This window comes from Aquarana catesbeiana, linkage group LG04 (genome assembly GCF_042186555.1).
Source record: "Aquarana catesbeiana isolate 2022-GZ linkage group LG04, ASM4218655v1, whole genome shotgun sequence".
Lineage (NCBI taxonomy): Eukaryota > Metazoa > Chordata > Amphibia > Anura > Ranidae > Aquarana > Aquarana catesbeiana.
Window position 1 is genome coordinate 686785323 of NC_133327.1, and position 24418 is coordinate 686809740.

The 24418-nt window shown below is 46.2% G+C and overlaps 1 protein-coding gene across 1 annotated transcript in view; it reads left to right on the forward strand.

Annotated features, from left to right (window-relative positions):
* Positions 1 to 24418, forward strand: part of ALK (ALK receptor tyrosine kinase) — a gene marked incomplete in the record, with an annotated part of 645074 nt that overhangs the window by 554054 nt on the left and 66602 nt on the right. The window contains 3 exon segments of the mRNA XM_073628762.1: positions 4206 to 4358; positions 6652 to 6765; positions 7945 to 8131. Of these exon segments, the coding sequence (XP_073484863.1) occupies positions 4206 to 4358; positions 6652 to 6765; positions 7945 to 8131 (454 nt within the window).

Here is a 24418-nt window from a genome sequence, read left to right on the forward strand (position 1 = left end):
AGTATCCCTCCCAAGTCTCTACAAAGCCTCCGGGCTCCATACCAGGACTAACTAATCCTAAAAGACTAAACAACCCGTTCCATTTATACCAAACATAGACCCAGGATTGGGGAATTTATCCCTCCCAAGTCTCTACAAAGCCTCCAGGACCCATACCAGGATTGACGAATCCTAAAAGCTTGAACGACCAGTTTCCTTTATGAGGTTGTAAAGGTTCGTGTTTTTTCACTTGCATTAAGGTGAAAAAAAAACATGGCAGTCACCGGCTCCCCCCCCCCCCGTTTTACTTACCTGAACCCCTTCATTCAGTTGGCGGGGGCGCGCTGTCTCTCTCTCTCCATGGGCTCCCGGCTCTTGATTGGATAAATTGATAGCAGCGCAGCCATTGACTCCCGTTGCTGTCAATCAAATCCAATGACGCGGGCGCCAGGGGGGCGGGGCTGAGTCATACATTCGGCATCTATGGATACCGAATGCTGGACTCGGGGGCGCGCCCACAAGGTAACCCCCCCCGGGAGAGCGCTTCTCCCAGGGGATTATCTGATGCGGGGAGGAGCCGCGAGAGCCGCTGGGGGACCCCAGAAGAGCAGGTTCGGGGCCACTCTGTACAAAACGAGCTGCACGGTGGAGGTAAGTATGATATGTTTGTTATTTAAAAGAAAAAATTAAAAATTACCCTTACAATCACTTTAATACCAAACATAGACCCAGGATTGGGGAATGTATCCCTCCCAAGTCTCTACAAAGTCTCCGGACTCCTGGACCCATTCCAGGAATACTAATCCCAAAAGACTGAACGGTCAGTTCCCTTTATACCAAACATAAAATAATAATAAGAGTTGGGACTTTATATGAGGTCATGGAAGAAATGTAGGTACCAGGGGTAATAATGCAATTTTATTGGTCAAGTAACATGCATAAAAACAATACAAACCAGGACCACATCATGTAAAGAAAGACATTGTAATAAATATCATTCCAAAATCACAGCACATGTATTTGTGCATAGGCGATTGGCACCAAGGATACACTCAACTTGGCGCCACACGGTGATCTCGTTGAGCGATTAAATACATGTACAGAGATTGCATAAAATATACAAATAACGATACCACAGCACAACAAGAAAGACAATTAAGTAGAAACCATGTAGATTGTTCCTGAGAAGTTGCAATGTAAACATATGTTGGTGTCCCAAATGCCCGACGCGTTTCGTGTGGAGTACACTCATCAGGGGCCAGATGGTCAGGGATTTCTACAAAAATGATGCAACATAAAGTGAGATTAAATGGTAGCGCATACTCACAGCGAAAAAGGGGTTGATTCACCCTAAAACACTTACATGTGAGTATTGCGGTAGGACATGACAAGTACAGAGCCAAGACCAACAGGCATCTCTCCCGGGAGCTGAGGTGCAGCGGCATGCGCGCTGGCGAGCCGGATACACAGAGTTCCCCCCGAAGGAACAGCGCGGGACCCCCAGAACCGACATAGATAGGATATCAGAGAAAAGTGCCAATATAGTCTGCCTGGGGAGAAATTGATGGAAACAATGTATCAGATTCAGTGTGGATAAAGGGACCAATACTGTCTCTCTAAGGAGCATGGTGAAATAAGGGAGTCTATGCCAAAAGAGATAAATAAATGTACTAAGGCTGTTACAAGTATCTACATCCAACCATAGTGGACTGTGCTATATGAAACAAAAACAGGAAATTAAACAACAAAGGCAAGACCAATTTCAAACAGCCACATGGATGGTAAAAGGTGACAATGTATGAGCTTACATGTATCCCAGGCAGGAGGGAAGGCACTGTGGATGGAAAGTAATGAAGATAAACCATCTCGGAGCAGAGGCACCCACGCTGTGTCGGGGGAGACCAGATATACCCGCCGAACACCACGTGCACGCTGGCCACGTACACCAGCGTCACCCGAGCACGGCAGAGAAAGGGGAGGGGCTCTGGTCCTGACGATCAATGGCGTCAGTGAACAGCGTCCGCACTCCCCATCTGACTGGCTAACTGGAGGAACTCAAGCACCAAGCCGTGACGCCAATAAGGCATCTGACGTGGGGCAGGGGGGGGTTGACGCCGATGCGCCGTGGGCGCCCACCCAATCCCCCTAGAGGCAACGAAGTGCACTCCCTCCTGCACACAAAACGGGGCGGGGGGAGGGGGGACACACAGGGGGCATCGCAGCTCCCGAGTATAAGATACAGAGTCAGTAGTGGATGTAATATGGTCACGTCACATCCCAAAGGGAAGACATGTCAAACAGCTGTGCTGCCTGATCTCATGGACACCTGAGGGTGTCAGGGATCAGCAGAACCTGAATATGGAAATCAGCCATTCAGGTGCGAGGATACCAAACATGTGGGCGGCAGGGGAACACTGCCGGAGCCTATCCAAAAACCTCCATCCCTAATTGGAGTCAAGAAAAAAGGGGGAAGGGGGAAGTGGGACTTTAAATGAGGCACCGGAGGTGCCTCCATCCCTGTATTCGAAAAATAATAATAAGAGTTGGGACTTTATATGAGGTCATGGAAGAAATGTAGGTACCAGGGGTAATAATGCAATTTTATTGGTCAAGTAACATGCATAAAAACAATACAAACCAGGACCACATCATGTAAAGAAAGACATTGTAATAAATATCATTCCAAAATCACAGCACATGTATTTGTGCATAGGTGATCGGCACCAAGGATACACTCAACTTGGCGCCACACGGTGATCTCGTTGAGCGATTAAATACATGTACAGAGATTGCATAAAATATACAAATAACGATACCACAGCACAACAAGAAAGACAATTAAGTAGAAACCGTGTAGATTGTTCCTGAGAAGTTGCAATGTAAACATATGTTGGTGTCCCAAATGCCCGACGCGTTTCGTGTGGAGTACACTCATCAGGGGCCAGATGGTCAGGGATTTCTACAAAAATGATGCAACATAAAGTGAGATTAAATGGTAGCGCATACTCACAGCGAAAAAGGGGTTATTATTTTTCGAATACAGGGATGGAGGCACCTCCGGTGCCTCATTTAAAGTCCCACTTCCCCCTTCCCCCTTTTTTCTTTATACCAAACATAGACCCAAGATTGGGGAATGTAGCCCTCACAAGTCTCTACATAGGCTCCAGGACCCATACCAGAACTGACTAATCCCAAAAGACTGAACAACCAATTCCTTATATACCATTACCAAACATATGTCCGGGATTGGAGAATGTATCCCTCCCAAGTCTCTACAAAGTCTCCGGACTCCAGGACCCATACCAGGACTGACTAATCCCAAAAGACTGAACAATCAATTCCCTTTATAACAATACCAATCATAGAAACAGGATTGGAGAATGTATCCCTCCCAAGTCTCTACAAAGCCCCCGGACTCCAGGACCCATACCAGGACTGACTAATCCCAAAAGCCTGAATGACCAATTCCCTTTATACCAAACATAGACCCAGGATTTGGGAATGTATCCCTCACAAGTCTCTACATAGCCTTCAGGACCCATACCAGGACTGACTAATCCCAAAAGCCTGAATGACCAATTCCCTTTATACCAAACATAGACCCAGGATTGGGGAATGTATCCCTCACAAGTCTGTACATAGCCTTCAGGACCCATACCAGGATTGACTAATCCCAAAAGACTAAACAACCAATTCCCTTTATACCATTACCAAACATAGACCCAGGATTGGAGACTGTATCCCTCCCAAGTCTCTACAAAGCCTCCGAACTCCCATAAGACTGAACTACCAGTTCCCTTCATACCAAACCTGCACCCTAGAGCCCCTCAACCCATATGATTACCCGTACCCGTACCATTCAACCCTTCTTACTCCCTAGAAAGGAACAGTTGCTGTGGGCCCGAATAAAATCCTGTAGTGGGTCCGATATTGCCCACAGGCTGTAGTTTGGAGACCCTGATCTAAAATTAGAAAAAAACATTAAAATCATTAACAGAAAACATTAGGGAGGCGAGGAGAACTCTCCATAGCCCCGATAATAACTTTGTAGAGGTTTTAACCCTTCACTACCAACTCCAACTATACAAAATGTACTGGCTACCTACAATTTTAGATGCACAAAACGGAAATGACAAGGTTACATAATTTACTAACAAATACAGTCGCACGTTAATTGATTACATCCCTTGTACAATTACTTATTTGCCTCGGTCCTTCTTTGCCAGTGACGGAGAGCCACGGAGAGGTGGAGATAAAGCTGGATCTGAATTGCAGCCACTGTGAGATAGACGAATGTTACATGGATCCGGAGTCTCAGGAGCTGATGTGCCACTGTGAGCTGGGGAGGGTCCTGTCTGAGGATGGAGTGACCTGTATAGGTAAGATGGTCCGCTGTTTATAATATAGTTCTTATAATTGCCATCAGCGGCGACGAAGGACATTCTAGGAGCAGTGTGAGGAATTTCAGTCTATATTGCTTAATTATAGGCATATTGCTTGCTTCCTGGTGCCCATTTTATAGAGTAGGGTTACCAGTACTTGGTGTCCACAGGAAAGTTTGATGGCCTGTCTCAGCTTCATGAAAAGAGTTTGTGAGGTCCTCATTGGCTACCGGAAGATTGTTGCGATCTGAGAAAGGTATACCGCCAAGTACCTGCTGAGCAATAGTTTTGTTTGCAAAATGATTGGCTCAGACTCAAAAACATATGAAGAGTCTTGCCCAGCAAGTAAAATGCATTCTGCTCAGGTGCTTCTGTAGAAAGTACTGTGCCCAATGGCTGGTGCTTTGCAATATACACCAATCAGCCCTAACAATATGACCACTGACAGGTAAAGTGAATAACATTGATTATCTGGTTACAATGACATCTGAAAGTGGGTGGGATAAATTAGGCAGCAAGTGAACATGTTGTCCCTGAAGTTGCTCCCTGAAAATAGGCAAGTGTAAGGACTTGAAGGACCAAATTGTAATGTCTAGATGATGGGGTCAGAGCAGCTTCAAAACTGCAGCTATTGGGGGATGTTCCCGGTCTGCAGTGGTCAGGACTGACCAAAAGGGGGCCAAGGAAAGAAAACCCGCAACAGGGTCATGGGCAGCCAAGGCTCATTGAGGAAGGAGGGGGAGGGAAGGCCCATTGATGGAGGTGGGGTAGGGAGAAGGCTCATTGATGGAGGTGGGGAGGGAAGGCTCATTGATGGAGGTGGGGAGGGTAGGCTCATTGATGGAGGTGGGGAGGGTAGGCTCATTGATGGAGGTGGGGAGGAGGTGATGGAGATGAGGAGGAAGGCTCGTTGATGGAGGTGGTGGAGGGAAGGCTCATTGATGGAGATGAGGAGGGAAGGCTCATTGATGGAGGTGGGGGGGAGAAGGCTCATTGATGGAGGTGGGGAGGGAAGGCTCATTGATGGAGGTGGGAAGGGAAGGCTTATTGATGGAGGTGGGGGGGAGAAGGCTCATTGATGGAGGTGGGGAGGGAAGGCTCATTGATGGAGGTGGGAAGGGAAGGCTTATTGATGGAGGTGAGGAGGGAAGGCTCGTTTATGGAGGTGGGGGAGGGAAGGCTTATTGATGGAGATGGGGAGGGAAGGCTCATTGATGGAGGTGAGGGGGAGAAGGCTCATTGATGGAGGTGGGGAGGGAAGGCTCATTGATGGAAGTGGGGGGGGGAGAAGGCTCATTGATGGAGGTAGGGAGGGAAGGCTCATTGATGGAGGTGGGGAGGGAAGGCTCATTGATGGAGGTGGGGAGGGAAGGCTCATTGATGGAGGTGGGGGAGGGAAGGCTCATTGATGGAGGTGGGGGAGGGAAGGCTCATTGATGGAGGTGGGGGAGGGAAGGCTCATTGATGGAGGTGGGGGAGGGAAGGCTCATTGATGGAGGTGGGGGGAGGTTTGGCTCATTGATGGAGGTGGGGAGGTTTGGCTCATTGATGGAGGTGGGGAGGTTTGGCTCATTGATGGAGGCGGAGGGAGAGAAGGCTAGCTCATGTAGTCTGATTCAATAAAGGAGCAACTGGAGCTCAAATTGCAGCGAATGTTGGTTCTGATGGAAAGATGTCAGAACGCACAGAGCATCACAGTTTGTTGTATATGGGGATGCGTAGCCTCAGATCGGTCAGGGTGCCCATGCTGACCCCTGTCCACAGCCAAAAGTCCCTACAATGGTAAAGTGAACATCAGAACTGGACCACGGAGCAATGGAAGAAGGTGGCCTGGTCTGATGAATCACGTTTTCCTTTACATCATGTGGATGGCCAGGTGCATCACTTACCTGGGGAAGAGATGGCACCAGGATGCAGTATGGGAAGAAGACAAGCCAGCAGAGGCAGTGTGATGCTTTGGGCAATGTTCTGCTGGGGAACCATGGCTCCTGCCATTCATGTGGATGTTACTTTGGAGTCCATGCCTTTACAGGTCAGGGCTCTTTGTGTGGCAAACGGGGAACCTACTCAATATTAGGTGGGTAGACATATTGTTATGGCTGATCGGTGTATGACCTGGACCTAAGTTCAGAACAGTATAATTGGCCCTGTCCATGTTTCAAAATTGACATTAGATTGTCTACTTTTGGTGTCCATTGCCCGTTCCCCGCTGCCCATTTAATAATCCAGCCAGTCTTGAGAATTAGTCCACGGCCTCCATTGCTGTATTCACGGGTTCTGTTTTTTTCAGATGACCAAATTCAGTCAGCCCAGGAGACGCACCTTCCCCTTTCTCTGGTATTGTCCATCGTGACCTCAGGCCTTGTGGCTGCCCTTATCTTGGCTTTCTCAGGTGTCATGATTGGTGAGTCTTCACAAATGTGAAAAAAAAACTTGTAAGGTTTAGTTTTTTACCCATTTAGTTTAGAAAGGTTCTTCCTCCACGAGAGGTCTAATGGCTGGTAAATGTCTGACTCTTTTTTTAAATAATTTGTGCTAATGTGACCATAGATACCATAGAATTGGGATGTCTTAGTACAGCTAATCTCAGATAAGATTTTAGACAAGATCAATGTTCTTCATGAGCACAGCCGCTGATAAGGCAATACAGCTGGCCCCTTCTGTACCGGGCCTGGGCCCCATCAGTTTAAAAGGGGGGTCCGGATTGTACTGCCTTGTGATTCTTGTGGATCCCCTTGCAGCTCCGCCAGCTTTCTCCCTTCAGCGTTCTAGCATCTGCCCCTTTCAGCCCTTGTCTGGGCCCACCCTTCTTCCCCCTGCAGTGCTGCCGACTTCCCACTTCTCCCGCCGGCAGCTTCTGCAGGTACACAGGGATCATTTCAGGATGGAGAGCAGGGGAAGGGGCTGCTAAATATGTATTGCTTTCCAGAATGAACACAGTGAGTGATTGGTATGGTTCCTGTGTCCATTCATAACTGAAGCAAACTGTATTTCCTATGCTTCAGTTTGTGAATGAACAGGAAGCAGCTCAGCACAGACACTTCCTATTCATTCACTGCCCAGTGCAGCTGAGGTTGCAGAGAAATGGACTGGGGGAAACTCTGTCTTCAGTCCCTTTCTCTGACTCAAAAATGAGACATCAGGGGTCTGTTAAGACCCTTGATGATATCTCACCAAAGGCCCCAACAGGGCAGTTAAAAAAATAAGAATAAATAAAATATAAAATTGTAGAAAATAAAAAAAAAAACTAAAAAAAAAATTCTAAAAAAAAAATAAATAAAAATGAAGGACTTGTTCACATGTGCTTTGCTCTTTGAAGAGCAGTCAGCATTTGGATCGCCCTTCATCAAACATTGTCAACCTACCCTGTGAGGTAGGTTGTGCAGGGCTACAGGGATTTCTAATGGCAGCCCTGTTCATGAGAGTTTTTATCCCATGAGTTTATGGTTGCCCCCTTAGACCTTCATCTCATGATTTATTCATGCCTGTGGACCTCCTAAGTGGGAGAAGAATTTCTGGAGAACCTTTTTTGTGCCATGTCAGTCGGCCATTATGAGTGACAGAACCTCCGTCCTCTCTACAGTTTACCGCAGGAAACATCAGGAGCTCCAGGCCATACAGATGGAACTACAGAGCCCAGACTACAAACTCAGCAAAGTGAGAACATCCACCATAATGACGGACTACAACCCCAACTATTGCTTCGCCGGCAAGATCACCTCCATCGGAGACCTGAAAGAGGTGCCCAGGAAACACATCTCCCTCATCAGGTGAGGTTATGATGGCGACTAGACGTGTGCAATTCATTTCATTCTGAATTTGTTTTTTTAACAAATTTTGACAAATTCGTTAATTCAGAAATATCCAAATTTATGAAAACCCGAATTCGGAACTTTGAAATTCGAACATCAGAAATAGGGATGAGCCGAACACCCCCCTGTTCGGTTCGCACCAGAACATGCGAACAGGAAAAAAGTTCGTTCGAACATGCGAACACCGTTAAAGTCTATGGGACACGAACATGAATAATCAAAAGTGCTAATTTTCAAGGCTTATATGCAAGTTATTGTCATAAAAAGTGTTTGGGGACCTGGGTCCTGCCCCAGGGGACATGGATCAATGCAAAAAAAAGTTTTAAAAACGGCCGTTTTTTCAGGAGCAGTGATTTTAATAATGCTTAAAGTCAAACAATAAAAGTGTAATATCCCTTTAAATTTCGTACCTGGGGGGTGTCTATAGTGTGCCTGTAAAGGGGCGCATGTTTCCTGTGTTTAGAACAGTCTGACAGCAAAATGACATTTTGAAGGAAAAAACTCATTTAAAACTACCCGCGGCTATTGCATTGCCGACAATACACATAGAAGTTCATTGATAAAAACGGCATGGGAATTCCCCAAAGGGGAACCCCGAACCAAAATTAAAAAAAAAAAATGACGTGGGGGTCCCCCTAAATTCCATACCAGGCCCTTCAGGTCTGGTATGGATATTAAGGGGAACCCCGGCCAAAATTTAAAAAAAAAAATGACGTGGGGTTCCCCCTAAATTCCATACCAGACCCTTCAGGTCTGGTATGGATTTTAAGGGGAACCCCGCGCCAAAAAAAAAAAAAAAAACGGCGTGGGGTCCCCCCAAAAATCCATACCAGACCCTTATCCGAGCACGCAACCTGGCAGGCCGCAGGAAAAGAGGGGGGGACGAGAGTGCGGCCCCCCCTCCCTCCTGAACCGTACCAGGCCACATGCCCTCAACATTGGGAGGGTGCTTTGGGGTAGCCCCCCAAAACACCTTGTCCCCATGTTGATGAGGACAAGGGCCTCATCCCCACAACCCTGGCCGGTGGTTGTGGGGGTCTGCGGGCGGGGGGCTTATCGGAATCTGGAAGCCCCCTTTAACAAGGTGACCCCCAGATCCCGGCCCCCCCCCTGTGTGAAATGGTAAGGGGGTACATAAGTACCCCTACCATTTCACGAAAAAAGTGTCAAAAATGTTAAAAATGACAAGAGACAGTTTTTGACAATTCCTTTATTTAAATGCTTCTTCTTTCTTCTATCTTCCTTCATCTTCTGGTTCTTCTGGCTCTTCTGGTTCTTCTGGTTCTTCCTCCGGCGTTCTCGTCCAGCATCTCCTCCGCGGCGTCTTCTGTCTTCTTCTCCTCGGGCCGCTCCGCACCCATGGCATGGGGGGGAGGCTCCCGCTCTTCTCTTCTTCTCTTCTTCTTTTCTTCTTTTCTTCTTTTCTTCTCTTCTTCTCTTCTTCTTCATTTTCTTCTCCGGGCCGCTCCGCAATCCATGCTGGCATGGAGGGAGGCTCCCGCTGTGTGACGGCGCTCCTCGTCTGACAGTTCTTAAATAACGGGGGGGGCGGGGCCACCCGGTGACCCCGCCCCCCTCTGACGCACGGTGACTTGACGGGACTTCCCTGTGATGTCACGGGGAATGCCACAGGGAAGTCCCGTCAAGTCACCGTGCGTCAGAGGGGGGCGGGGTCACCGGGTGGCCCTGCCCCCCCGTTATTTAAGAACTGTCAGACGAGGAGCGCCGTCACACAGCGGGAGCCTCCCTCCATGCCAGCATGGATTGCGGAGCGGCCCGGAGAAGAAAATGAAGAAGAAGAGAAGAAAAGAAGAAAAGAAGAAAAGAAGAAGAGAAGAAGAGAAGAGCGGGAGCCTCCCCCCCATGCCATGGGTGCGGAGCGGCCCGAGGAGAAGAAGACAGAAGACGCCGCGGAGGAGATGCTGGAGGAGAACGCCGGAGGAAGAACCAGAAGAACCAGAAGAGCCAGAAGAACCAGAAGATGAAGGAAGATAGAAGAAAGAAGAAGCATTTAAATAAAGGAATTGTCAAAAACTGTCTCTTGTCATTTTTAACATTTTTGACACTTTTTTCGTGAAATGGTAGGGGTACTTATGTACCCCCTTACCATTTCACACAGGGGGGGGCCGGGATCTGGGGGTCACCTTGTTAAAGGGGGCTTCCAGATTCCGATAAGCCCCCCGCCCGCAGACCCCCACAACCACCGGCCAGGGTTGTGGGGATGAGGCCCTTGTCCTCATCAACATGGGGACAAGGTGTTTTGGGGGGCTACCCCAAAGCACCCTCCCAATGTTGAGGGCATGTGGCCTGGTACGGTTCAGGAGGGAGGGGGGGCCGCACTCTTGTCCCCCCCTCTTTTCCTGCGGCCTGCCAGGTTGCGTGCTCGGATAAGGGTCTGGTATGGATTTTTGGGGGGACCCCACGCCGTTTTTTTTTTTTTTTTTTGGCGCGGGGTTCCCCTTAAAATCCATACCAGACCTGAAGGGTCTGGTATGGAATTTAGGGGGAACCCCACGTCATTTTTTTTTTTAAATTTTGGCCGGGGTTCCCCTTAATATCCATACCAGACCTGAAGGGCCTGGTATGGAATTTAGGGGGACCCCCACGTCATTTTTTTTTTTTTAATTTTGGTTCGGGGTTCCCCTTTGGGGAATTCCCATGCCGTTTTTATCAATGAACTTCTATGTGTATTGTCGGCAATGCAATAGCCGCGGGTAGTTTTAAATGAGTTTTTTCCTTCAAAATGTCATTTTGCTGTCAGACTGTTCTAAACACAGGAAACATGCGCCCCTTTACAGACACACTATAGACACCCCCCAGGTACGAAATTTAAAGGGATATTACACTTTTATTGATTGACTTTAAGTATTATTAAAATCACTGCTCCTGAAAAAACGGCCGTTTTTAAAACTTTTTTTTGCATTGATCCATGTCCCCTGGGGCAGGACCCGGGTCCCCAAACACTTTTTATGACAATAACTTGCATATTAGCCTTTAAAATTAGCACTTTTGATTTCTCCCATAGACTTTTAAAGGGTGTTCCGCGGCATTCGAATTTGCCGCGAACACCCCAAATTGTTCGCTGTTCGGTGAACTTGCGAACAGCCAATGTTCGAGTCGAACATGAGTTCGACTCGAACTCGAAGCTCATCCCTAATCAGAAATAATAACTTAAATATTACTAACTAATAAATGATAGGTATTGGAATTTCCTTTCAAATTTGGCTGTTAGTGAACGTAACGAATACGAATTTTTCCGAAGTTACAAAGTTTATGAAATAACGAATGCCGTATCTAAACAAATGGAACGTAACGAATTAATAATAATAAATAACAATAATAATAATACAAACTATTAATTATTATTATTATTATTATTGTTATTATTTATTATTAATTTGTTCCCTTCCGTTTGTTTAGATGCGGCATTCGTCATTTCGGATAATTTGTAACTTCGGATAAATTTGTATTCGTTACGTTCACTAACAGCCAAATTTGAAAGGAAATTCCAATACCTATAATGTAATAGTTATTATTAGTTATTTTTTCGGATTTTCTTTCTTATTTACGAATTTATGAATTTTCTAATTTGCTCATTTTCGAATTTACGATTTTTCAAATTTATGAATTTTCTAGTTTACAAATTTACGAATTGCGATCATAATGAACGACCCAAAAAAAAACAAAAGACAAATGAAACAAAAACAAACACATTTTTCGGCAGTGCACATGTCTATTGACAACCTAAAAGTGAGACATAAACTCTGTAGCTCATTATAGTTGCATTGCAGTTATGAATAAGGTGTTTATGATATAGTTATATTGCAGTTATACTTAGATTATTAGAGTTTTATATCCTTTTGTACTCTAAATCGGAATTATAAAAGACTTGGGAGAGGGTCCCCCCCACGGTGGCGGAACGCCAGGGCCCGTTAGCCATTGCGACCCTTCCGACCCTAGTAGTTCTGCCACTGGTGTCAGTAGTTTTTCTATTTATGTTCTCTAATTTTTCTATTATTTTTTACCATTTTATTTTTATTTTTTTTTACAATTTTATTTTTTATTATTTTTTACACTTTTATTTTTTATTATTTTTTTACAATTTTATTTTTTATTATTTTTTTTATTTGATTTTATTTGATTTTTTTACAATTTGATTTTTTTGGAGAGACCTGTTGGAGGGCTTTGGTGAGATCTCAGGGGGTCTAAGCAGACCTCTGATGTTCCACCTTTTGAGACCAACAACGGAGATTGAGGACACACAGCCCTCAATCTCTGCAGCCTCAGCTGTATAGTATGAATGGACAGGAATAGTTCTGTAGAGAGCATGCCCTTCATTCACAACCTTGAAGCATAGAAAAAAAACTGTTTACTATGCTTCAGTTATGAATGGACACAGTGAGTGATCGATACCACTCACTGTTTCTATTCAGAAAAAGAAGGGGCTGGTAAATGAAATATTTACTGCCCCTTCTCCCTGTTCTCCACCCTGAAAGCATCCCCTGAAGCAGCCGGCAGGAGAGGGGGGCCCCCCACCCCAAAGCACCATGTCCCCATGTTGATGAGGACAAGGGCATCTTCCCGACAACCCTGGCCGTTGGTTGTCAGGGTCTGCGGGCGGGGGGCTTATCGGAATCTGGGAGCGTCGTGTCAACATCTCTGGAAGAGAAGAGGGAAGAAGACGATCCAGAAGTCCGGGCCACCGCTGGCAAAAGAGCGGTAGAAGATAGCGGCGGAGCTGGCAGAAGATGCGGACACTGGGAGAAGACGCCGGAGAGACCCCCGAAGTCGGAAGAGGACCCCCGAAGTCGGAAGAAGACCCCGGAGCTGCCTAATATATTACTTTAAAAACCTGTGTAGTGTGTTTTTTATTGACACTTTTTTCCCTAGGTGAATGGGTAGGGGTACGATATACCCCATACTCATTCACATAGGGTGAGAGGCCGGGATCTGGGGGCCCCCTTATTAAAGGGGGCTCCCAGATTCCGATAAGCCACCCGCCCGCAGACCCCGACAACCAACGGCCAGGGTTGTCGGGAAGAGGCCCTTGTCCTCATCAACATGGGGACAAGGTGCTTTGGGGTAGGGGGGGGCCCCGCAGGGTGCCCCCCCCTGCCCCAAAGCACCAACCCCCCATGTTGAGGGCATGCGGCATGGTACGGTCCAGGAGGGGGGGCGCTCGCTTGTCCCCACCCCCATTCCTGACCGGCCGGGCTGCGTGCTCGGATAAGGGTCTGGTATGGATTTTGGGTTGACCCCCATGCCGATTTTTCGACCTAAGGGCCTGGTGTGCCTGGTATGCCCCTGGGGGGGAACCCACGCCAGTTTTTTTATTTTAAACTTGGCGTGGAGTTCCCGTTATGATTCATACCAACTACTGTATGTTTTCATTTGTTAATGCCAAAAATGTGGCAAAGTCGTACAAAGTAGTACTGCTCCCAAATCGCGGTAAAATCGCTGCAAATCACGGTAAAATTGCGGCCGCGAAATCACGGTAAAATCACGGCCGCGAAATCACGGTAAAATCGCGCGACTTTGAAGTCGTATAAGTGTTAAAGGGGCCTTAGTGTCAGATTGTCCGCCGCACTATGGCAGTCCCATTATAAGTCGCTGATCACCCCCATTAGTATTATAACAAAATAAAAAACAAAAATTTCCGGTATATATCCCATAGTTTTTAGACGCTATTCTTTTAACACAAACCAATCAATATACACTTATTGGGTTTTTTTTTTTTAACAAAGAAATATAGCAGAATATATTTTAGCCTAAATAATGAAGAAATTTGAATTTTTTAAAAACATTTTTGGATTTGTTTTATAGCAGAAAGTAAAACATTTTTTTTTTTTTTTAATTTTCGGTCTTCTTTTATTTATATCACAAACAATAAAAAAAATGATCAAATACCGCCAAAAGAAAGCTCTATTTATGTGAAAAAAAATTATATACATTTTGTTTACACGACCGCACAATTACCAGTTAATGTAGCGCAGCGAATAGCATAAAATGCCTTGGTCATGAAGGGGGTAAAAAACCAGGGCCTGGACCAGGGGCAGCGCTCCACAAGGAGATTGGGGGGAAGAGGATTTGTGTTAGAAGGGGGGATTTAGCAGGGGAGCGTCAGGGTGATAAGTATTGTTCTAGCTCTAGGAGGGGAAATTTGGGGGTGGGGGGGTGCTAAGAGTGGTGATTTAAAGGGATTTGTGTTGGCGGGGGGGATGGGGAAAGAAGATTTGTGCTTGGAGGGGTGATTTTGGGGCATTTTTGTGCTGGGAGGGGTTAATTTGAAGTGGGAGGGGGAGATGTGTACTAGGAGGGGAAATTTTAGAGGTAAAGGGTTGGTGCTAGGAAGGGTGTTTTTTTTTGGGGGGGGGGGCATCTGAGTTTGGGGGATTTGGGGGATGCGGGTGCAAAGATTTGTGCTAGGAGGGTTGATTTTTTTTGGGGGGGTACTTGAGCTGGGGGGATTTGGGAGATGGGGGGCAAAGATGCGTGCTAGGAGGGATGATTTTATTTTGGGGGGGGGCATTTGAGCTGGGGGATTTGGGGGATGGGGGGGCAAAGATGCGTGCTAGGAGGGTTGATTTTTTTGGGGGGCATTTGCGCTGGGGGATTTGGGGGGGCAAAGATTTGTGCTAGGAGAGGTGATTTTTTTTTTGGGAGGAGGGCATTTGAGCTGGGGGGGATTTGGGGGATGGGGGGGGAAAGATGCGTGCTAGGAGGGGGGATTTTTTGGGGGGGGGATAGAGGGCATTTGAGCTGGGGGATGGGGGGCAAAGATTTGTGCTTGGAGAAGTGATTTTTTTGGGGGGAGGCATTTAAGCTGGGGGATGGGGGGCAAAGATGCATGCTAGGAGGGGTGATTTTTTTGGGGGGGGCATCTGAGTTTGGGGGATTTGGGGGATGCGGGTGCAAAGATTTCTGCTAGGAGGGGTGATTTTTTTGGGGGGGGTACTTCAGCTGGGGGGATTTGGGGGATGGGGGGCAAAGATGCGTGCTAGGAGGGGTGATTTTTTTTTTGGGGGGGGCATTTGAGCTGGGGGATTTGGGGGATGGGGGGGCAAAGATGCGTGCTAGGAGGGTTGATTTTTTTGGGGGGCATTTGCGCTGGGGGATTTGGGGGGCAAAGATTTGTGCTAGGAGAGGTGATTTTTTTTTTGGGAGGAGGGCATTTGAGCTGGGGGGGATTTGGGGGATGGGGGGGGGAAAGATGCGTGCTAGGAGGGGGGATTTTTTGGGGGGGGGATAGAGGGCATTTGAGCTGGGGGATGGGGGGCAAAGATTTGTGCTTGGAGAAGTGATTTTTTTGGGGGGAGGCATTTAAGCTGGGGGATGGGGGGCAAAGATGCATGCTAGGAGGGGTGATTTTTTTTGGGGGGGATAGGGGGTATTTGAGCTGGGGGGATTTGGGGGATGGGGGGCAAAGATTTGTGCTAGGAGGGGTGATTTTTTTGGGGGGGGGGAATTGAGCTGGGGGGATTTGGGGATTTTGGGGGGCAAAGATGCATGCTAGGAGGGGTGATTTTTTTTTGGGGGGGGGATAGGGGGTATTTGAGCAGGGGGGATTTGGGGGATGGTGGTAGCAAAGGTGCTGAGAGGGGGGATTTCAGGAGGGGGGGCAGATTTTTACTTGAAGAAGGGGTAATTTATGTCTAGGGGGGTAAGCATGCAGGTTAGTGCTCAGTGTTTTTGTGGGGAGATTTTGCTGGCACATAATGATCATACATCTAGGGGTGCGCGGTTTTGCATGGTCGCCCCGGGCTCTAGATGACCTCGTCCCATCACTGGGAAAAACCTTCCAGAGCTCAAGCTTTGATTCTATGGTCCACTTTTGCCATGACCAGCTCCTCCCAGCAAGACCTTTGCTATATTAGTGGAGACACAAGTTCCCTTATCGGAAAACTCCACTCCTCTAAATTGGCTCCAATAACAAATGAATCCAAATTTAAAGGTCATTTATACAAATTGATAAGTGGATGGAATTCACTTCCAACTGATTGTCAAAAAAAAAGTTCCCCTTGATGGATTTTTCCATTAGGCACAGAAAATAATACGGCGAGAAGAGACATTAACTGCTGTGAACTGCCAGACTTCAAGTGCCAGAGCTCATTGCCTCTATGAACCGAAGATTAAGTACAATTCTCCATTTTCAGATTGAGAGGAGCTCTATTCTGTGACTCTTCCTTTCCGTTCCTTGTTGTCGGTTATCATTAAATTTATGAGGTGTCAGAGGAAGACCTTGTAGTGGAGTCGGAATCAATTTGTCAGAGGTCTCCGAGTTCACGGAGATAGATGAGCTCCAGATCCGGTTGTCTCTCTCTGGCTGGAGAACTTGCCGCAAGTTTTAATGATAACGACTTTTTGGGCAATGTCAGACATCTGTCACTCAACTTTACAACGGACTTCGCACCTCAGGCTGCCGGGACCGTCTTCTCAGTGGGAAGAAATAACTTCTATCACTCCGAATAAAATTCTTAGTTTTTTTTTTTTATGTGGTGGATTTATAGAAGATGTCACAAGTCCCCAATTTTGTTGAATTACTTCAAAACGGAAACTGGGGACGACAGACAGCTCCTTGGGTTGATGATGCTGAACTTAATCTGAACCTTGCTTTACAAGAACATAATAAAATAAAACTTCTCCAACTAGTAAGGAAACTCCTGTGATTTCAATAGTTTATAATGATGTTACATTGTTGGTGAGGCTGAATAAAGACACCAGTGCATCCAGTTCAACATGATGTCCATCAGGGTTTCTCTATCAGGGTTCCATGGAGTCCTTGGGTTCCTCCAGAGGTTTCTAGGTGTTCCTTGAGCAATGAGCAATTTCTGCCTCTCAGATAAGTTCCCACTGACACCATTCATCTATCTGTAAGGGGGTAATTCTTCCCAGTGACCGCAAGTGTAAGGAACATTCTTCCCACTGACCATCACACTTGTGTATCATGAGTTATAGATGTAGTTATTTTTAGCAGGGGTTCCCTGAGACTAAAATTTATTTCAAGGGTTCCTCAGTGTTGAAAGGTTGAGAAAGGCTGAGGTAGAGCCACAAGACCATAAAGTGAACCGGTTGCCAGGGTCTGGACATTCAAACTTTGACAGCTGCAGGCGCTGTGGAGAAATTCATCTTCAAAGTTCATAGCAAATACACTAAATGTGGTTTTCAAAGAGATGCCTAGATGAGAAACTATAGCTGGCAAGTGTTTATTTTGCCTTTGGCAGCCCCCGTTCACTTAAGATAGGGGGTCTTTAAACCTTCCCGTACGAGGGCCATAGTGTAGATTTCACAATTATTCCTAGGCAAAAAAATCAGTTCTATAAAATCAGAAGCTCCATTGGTGCTAATTCCCTCTAGCATTCTTTAGAATTGTTACCTAGAATGTATGTATTTCCTATGCTCTTTTGCTCCATCTAGTGGCCATAATGTGGTATTTTACTACCACCCATAATAAAGGAAGAGGAAAAAGCCTAATGCACGCTTGTTTTTGCCAGATTTGCACAGAACAAATGTACATGCAAACTCTCTGGACGAATGGCTATGCAAATTTTTTTTTTTTAAACCCCTTAGAGCCAGCCAAGTCCGCATGAAGGCTTTGCGATATTTTGTTCCTTCTGTCAATAAACTTTCCAAAGTCTTGTTTTCCTTCCCTCTGCCAGCATTGGAGATATTACGGAGCACACACTGGCACACCTTGCCGGCGTACAGATATATATGTAAAGGATTAGCCCTTCCCGCCTCTCCCAGAAATTGCATTTGCAATGCGCCGCGTGGCAATGGACGCGAGAAAATCCGAAGCGGGAAAATGCTAATAGTATGCAAATACCAGAACCATTATCACAGGATGAGCACTTCTTGCTGCGGGAATGTCTGGGAATACCAACTGTGTGACTTCTGATTACAAAACCTGCACTGAGAGGTGGGGAACTGATTCAGAGCCTTCAGTGACAGAACCTTTACCCCTCACCCAAAAAAAAAAAAAAAAAAGAGCTGACCTCCAGGCAATCAGCTAAAGACACGGATGAAAAATGAAGACACATATAAAAGCACATTACAGTTAAAAGTGTTAAAAGTGGAACAATCATCAAGAACAGTCCTCTTATTGCTATGGTGATATATATTGCCAGAATAAGGAATAATCAAAGAACTTTACTTCAAAGTATGGAAGACGTAAACATGTTCAAAACTTAATTAACGTAACATAAATTACTCACAAAGACACAAAAATAGTAGTAGTTAATTACTACACATAAAAAAAAAATTGCAAAATGTTTTACTTAACAGTAATTAAATATTGTAACAGTTACAATAAACCGTTTGAGATAAAAAAAAAGTGCAAATATGTTGCTGTTAATTCTGTAGCAGTACAAAATGCGCAAAAACTTTTAGAATTTCGACAAGTCGGAATACCTTGAAAACATCTTGTTAACTTGCTTTCCAGTCCAAGTTTAGGAATTAAAAAACGTTTCAGATGTACCAATGTAAAGGCAAGCAACTCAACAGTTTTCAAAAAGTAATGTTCAAACATTACTCAAAAAAAGTGCTTTAAAAACAAGTAAACGACTTTAACAGTAGATAAAAAAAAAAAAGTGCTCATTAACTTTTAGGAGGTTGCAATGTGCAAACTATCTTCTAACGTTTTAGAGGATAAAATATGCAAAAACCTGTTTGTAAACATTGTAAACAAATAACTAATCTGGTCAAAATTTAGAAAAATAGAGATCAACCAGCATTGTAATCCTCAGACATGCTTGTAATGTTATGTAAGCAACATCCCTTTTGAAGCCAGAACATCAATGATGGTTTCATTGCTTAGTCCAATCAAAGCCTGTTAGGAAATCAAATAAATTGCTTCCCTAACACTGACCCACCTCTCAGCCAATCAGTGCACTGGGTCTGGTTACCTGTCACCTGATTGGCTGAAGCAACAGGCGCTATGATTGGATGCCTATCGGAGGGAGCGTGGAGCAAAGCGCTGACCTGAGACAGGTAAGTGCCGTGTGGGGGGGGGACACTTTCAGGATTTGATGGGCAAACTGGTGGCAATTGATGGGGCAAACTGGCGGCAATCGATGGTTACAGTGGCTGCGTTTGATGGCATAGTGGCTGTGTTTAATGGGCACAGTGGTGGCAATTTATGGGTACAGTGGCTGCGCTTGATGGCACAGTGGCTGTGTTTGATGGGCACATTGGTGCAATTTATGGGTACAGTGGCTGCGCTTGATGGGCACAGTGGCTGTGTTTGATGGGCACAGTGGTGGCAATTTATGGGTACAGTGGCTGCGTTTGATGGGCACAGTGGTGGCAATTTATGGGTACAGTGGCTGCGCTTGATGGCACAGTGGCTGTGTTTGATGGGCACAGTGGTGGCCCTTTTTGTGGGTACAGTGTTTGCGCTTGATGGCACAGTGGCTGTGTTTGATGGGCACATTGGTGCAATTTATGGGTACAGTGGCTGCGCTTGATGGGCACAGTGGCTGTGTTTGATGGGCACAGTGGTGGCAATTTATGGGTACAGTGGCTGCGCTTGATGGCACAGTGGCTGTGTTTGATGGGCACATTGGTGCAATTTATGGGTACAGTGGCTGCGCTTGATGGGCACAGTGGCTGTGTTTGATGGGCACAGTGGTGGCAATTTATGGGTACAGTGGCTGCGTTTGATGGGCACAGTGGTGGCAATTTATGGGTACAGTGGCTGCGCTTGATGGCACAGTGGCTGTGTTTGATGGGCACAGTGGTGGCAATTTATGGGTACAGTGTTTGCGCTTGATGGCACAGTGGCTGTGTTTGATGGGCACATTGGTGCAATTTATGGGTACAGTGGCTGCGCTTGATGGGCACAGTGGCTGTGTTTGGGCACAGTGGTGGCAATTTATGGGTACAGTGGCTGCGCTTGATGGCACAGTGGCTGTGTTTGATGGGCACAGTGGTGGCAATTTATGGGTACAGTGTTTGCGCTTGATGGCACAGTGGCTGTGTTTGATGGGCACATTGGTGCAATTTATGGGTACAGTGGCTGCGCTTGATGGGCACAGTGGCTGTGTTTGATGGGCACAGTGGTGGCAATTTATGGGTACAGTGGCTGCGTTTGATGGGCACAGTGGTGGCAATTTATGGGTACAGTGGCTGCGTTTCATGGCACAGTGGCAGCGTTTAATGGGCACAGTGGCTGCAATTGAAGGGTACAGTGGCTGCGAGAGAGAGAGAGAGATTTTTAGTATCTTAATTCTTGTGCTGCAGCTGCACAGCCGGCCGTTCACTTCTATTCTCCTCGTGCAGATTAGTGGGCGGTGCTGGCGCGGCGCCGCATGGGACGAGTCATGAAGGGAAAAATCGAGCAGCACGGCCTTCTCCTGCTCCTCCCCTCAGGCACACAGAGGCATATTACTCTTCAGTTGAGTGTGGGCGGCGCGCCGGCGCTGGAACGGAGGAGGAGACACAGTGACACAGCCATTGCATAGTGCGGCGGCCGCTGCTGCTCTTTACATTGCTGACACAGGCAGCCAGCCAAGCTCCGAGGTAAAAGCGGCCCCAGTGGTACTAAGTGCAGCCAGCCTACCGGGATATTTCCCGGTATCCCGGTAGGCCAGTCCGGCCCTGACTTTCACTTTCTGTGCCTGTGACTAGACAGTGAAAGGAGAATCAGCACAGTGATGTCACCTTCTCTCTGTCACTCAATCCTCCTATCAGCATGTCTCTTGTTAGCATGTGAACTGATAAGCTCTCCTAGTAAAGCTTCTGTCTTTAACACTCATGGAGCCTTCTGGGCTACAGGACCCACTCCAGGATAAGTTCTGGTATGTATCCTGGAGACCCGAGCAGGGGCGTTGCTAGGTGTCAAAAAGACCAGGGGCTTCAGCCAGAAGTCCAAGCCCGGCACCGGGGGAGTTACCTACCTGACGCGCACGGACCTACCTGACGCGCACGGACCTATCTGACGCGCACTGACCTACCTGACCAACACTGACCTACCTGACATACACTGACCCGCACTGACCTACCTGACCAGACTTCAGGTGACGTGACCTCCTCCTGCAGCTCAGCCGTAGTGTGCAGCGCACCCATCACAGTAGACAGCAGGCACTCCAGGCAGCCAGAGCCATGACAGGAGAGGAGAGGAAAACCGCCCACCTGAGCAACAAGTGGGGATCTTCTCACAGTGATGCGGCACGGTGGCTGCATTGTAATTCCCGCCTTCTGGAGCCTGCAGCGCCTATGATGGACGTCACACATTCTGTGGTCCTGGCATTGGATCAGTGGGACGTCCATCGTATGCGCTGAAAGCTCCAGAAGGCGGGACCTGCTATGTTACTCGGCTACGCTCGGGGTCAGATCGTTCCCCGCTCAGGGCTAGTGACTGTACTGTGCATGCCCGAGACCCGGGGCTTTTTGGGGACTCACTTGGGGCTTCAGCCCCCCTCAGACCCCCCCCTCCTGATGCCACTGGACCAGAGACTTTGTAGAGACTTGGGAGGGATGCATTCTCCAATCCTGGGTCTGTGTTTGGTATAAAGGGAACTGGTCGTTCAGTTTTTCGGGATTAGTAAGTCCTGGTATGGGTCCTACAGCCCAGAGACTCTGTAGAGACTTGGGAAAGATACATTCTCCAATCCTGGGTCTGTGTTTGGTATAAAGGGAACTGGTCGTTCAATCTGTTAGGATTAGTAGGTCCTGGTATAAATCCTGGAGCCGAGGGGGATCCCGTAAGTCCGGGGAGGGCTCCTGGAGCCTGGAGACTTTGTAGAGCCTTGGGCGGGATGATTTCTCCAATCCTGGGGCCATATTTTGCCAGTAGCCAGCACTCTAGCATCCTCCAATCAGCATGATCCCTTGAACCCTGCAGCACTGTTGACTAGCTCCTTGAGCTGCTTCTCCCTCTCCCAGTCTGCACTATTCTATACATCCCCTTGGCTGTGTTTAATGGGCACAGTGCTGCAGGGGGAGGTGCTGCAAGAGGAGGCAAGGGGAGGACCTAAATACTCTCCCAGCAGCCAGCCAGCACCAGGTGGAAGTTGATTACTGGGATCTCCTGGCTGCTGGGAGAGTATTTAGGTTCTCCCCTCCCCGCTCCAGTGTTTTGCTGCTGCAAGAGACTGCATGTCGTTTATTCTGATCTTGACCCTAATCTTGCTCCTGCCCTACTGCCTCTTATCTGCTTCTCTTGTTCCTGATCTCAGTCCTGGTACCACCCTTCCCATCTGTTCCCTGGATCTCCAGTTTACCTGGTTTATCTGTGTTACCCATTTTATATATAAAGTATATATGTGTGTGTGTGTGTGTATATTTTATATATATATATATATATATATATATATATATATATATATATATATATATATATATACATACACTGTATCACCAAAAGTATTGGGACACCTGCCTTTACTCACACATGAACTTTAATGACATCCCAGTCTTAGTCCGTAGGGTTCAATATTGAGTTGGCCCACCCTTTGCAGCTAAAACAGCTTCAACTCTTCTGGGAAGGCCGTCCACAAGGTTTAGGAGTGTGTCTATGGGAATGTTTGACCATTCTTCCAGAAGCACATTTGTGAGGTCAGGCAATGATGTTGGACGAGAAGGCCTGGCTCGCAGTCTCCACTCTAATTAATCCCAAAGTGTTCTATTGGGTTAAGGTCAGGACTGGTCCAAATCATTTGGTGGAGGGGGGATTATGGTGTGGGGGTTGTTTTTCAGGGGTTGGACTTGGCCCCTTAGTTTCAGTGAGGGGAACTCTTAAGGCGTCAGCATACTAAGCCATTTTGGACAATTTCATGCTCCCAACTTTGTGGGAACAGTTTGGGGATGGCCCCTTCCTGTTACAACCTGACTGCCCACCAGTGCACAAAGCAAGGTCCATAAAGACATGGATGAGCGAATTTGGGGTGGAGGAACTTGACTGGCCTGCACAGAGTCCTGACCTCAACCTGATAGAACACCTTTGGGATGAGCGGAGACTGTGAGCCAGGCCTTCTCATCCAACATCAGTGCCTGACCTCACAGATATACTTCTGGAAGAATGGTCAAACATTCCCATAGACACACTCCTAAACCTTGTGGATGGCCTTCCCAGAAGAGTTGAAGCTGTTATAGCTGCAAAGGGCGGAGCCAACTCAATATTGAACCCTACGGACTAAGACTGGGATGTCATTAAAGTTCATGTGTGTGTAAAGGCAGGCGTCCTAATACTTTTGGTAATATACTGCGCATGTATGTATATATATATATATATATATATATATATATATATATATATACCTATTAAATGGGGAACACAGTTAGTTAGGCTTTCTGATATTCTGTTAGGTTGCCAGTTTGATTTTTTTTTTTACATTGGGTTATGGTTTGCTTTTATAGCCTTATGTTTTCTGTGTGCTGTTGTTTGAATAGATTTGGTTTCACTGTAAATAAATCTCACTTAAAGTGTTACTAAACCTTCCTGATAACACAGAGCCTATGGAGTCAGGCTGCACATGCTCAGTTTGGTGTGTAGTGCTAGAGAGGTTTTTTTTTTCTTTTTCTTGGGAGGGTACATGTGATCAGCACAGGGCCAATCAGCACTGTCCAAACAGAGGGTCAGGGGTCTTGCAGTCTCATAGCACAGTCAGAAAACTCCTCCTACAAGCTTTACCCAGTGCTTGGCTGGACACTGATGGAAGTCACAAGACTGCTCTATACTGCTGATGAGAAAAAAGGTATTTAGCAGTTTATATTTACTAAAATAATTGCATTTCCATGATCCGTGTACTGTGTAGACCTGTGCATTGACCAAAAATTTGTTCGTTTTCATTTCATTTGTTTTTGTTTTTTCGTTTTTCGGGTCATTCGTTATGATCGCAATTCAAAAAAATTAGTGAATTCAAAAATTCGTGAATTTAAAAAAGAAAATCTGAAAATTCTAAAGAATAACTAACTATTAAATTAGAGGTATTGGAATTTCCTTTCAAATTTGGCTGTTAGTGAAAGTAACGAATACAAATTTATCTGAAGTTACGAATGAAACGTAATGCATTAATAATAATAAACAACAATAATAATAATAATAATACGTTTTTATAATTATTATTGTTATTTATTATTATTAATTCATTACGTTTCATTCGTTTAGATACGGCATTCGTCATTTTGGATAATTCGTAACTTCGGATAAATTCGTATTCGCTACGTTCACTAACACTTAAATTTGAAAGGAAATTCCAATACCTATAATTTAATAGTTAAGTTATTATTAGTTAGTTATTATTTCAG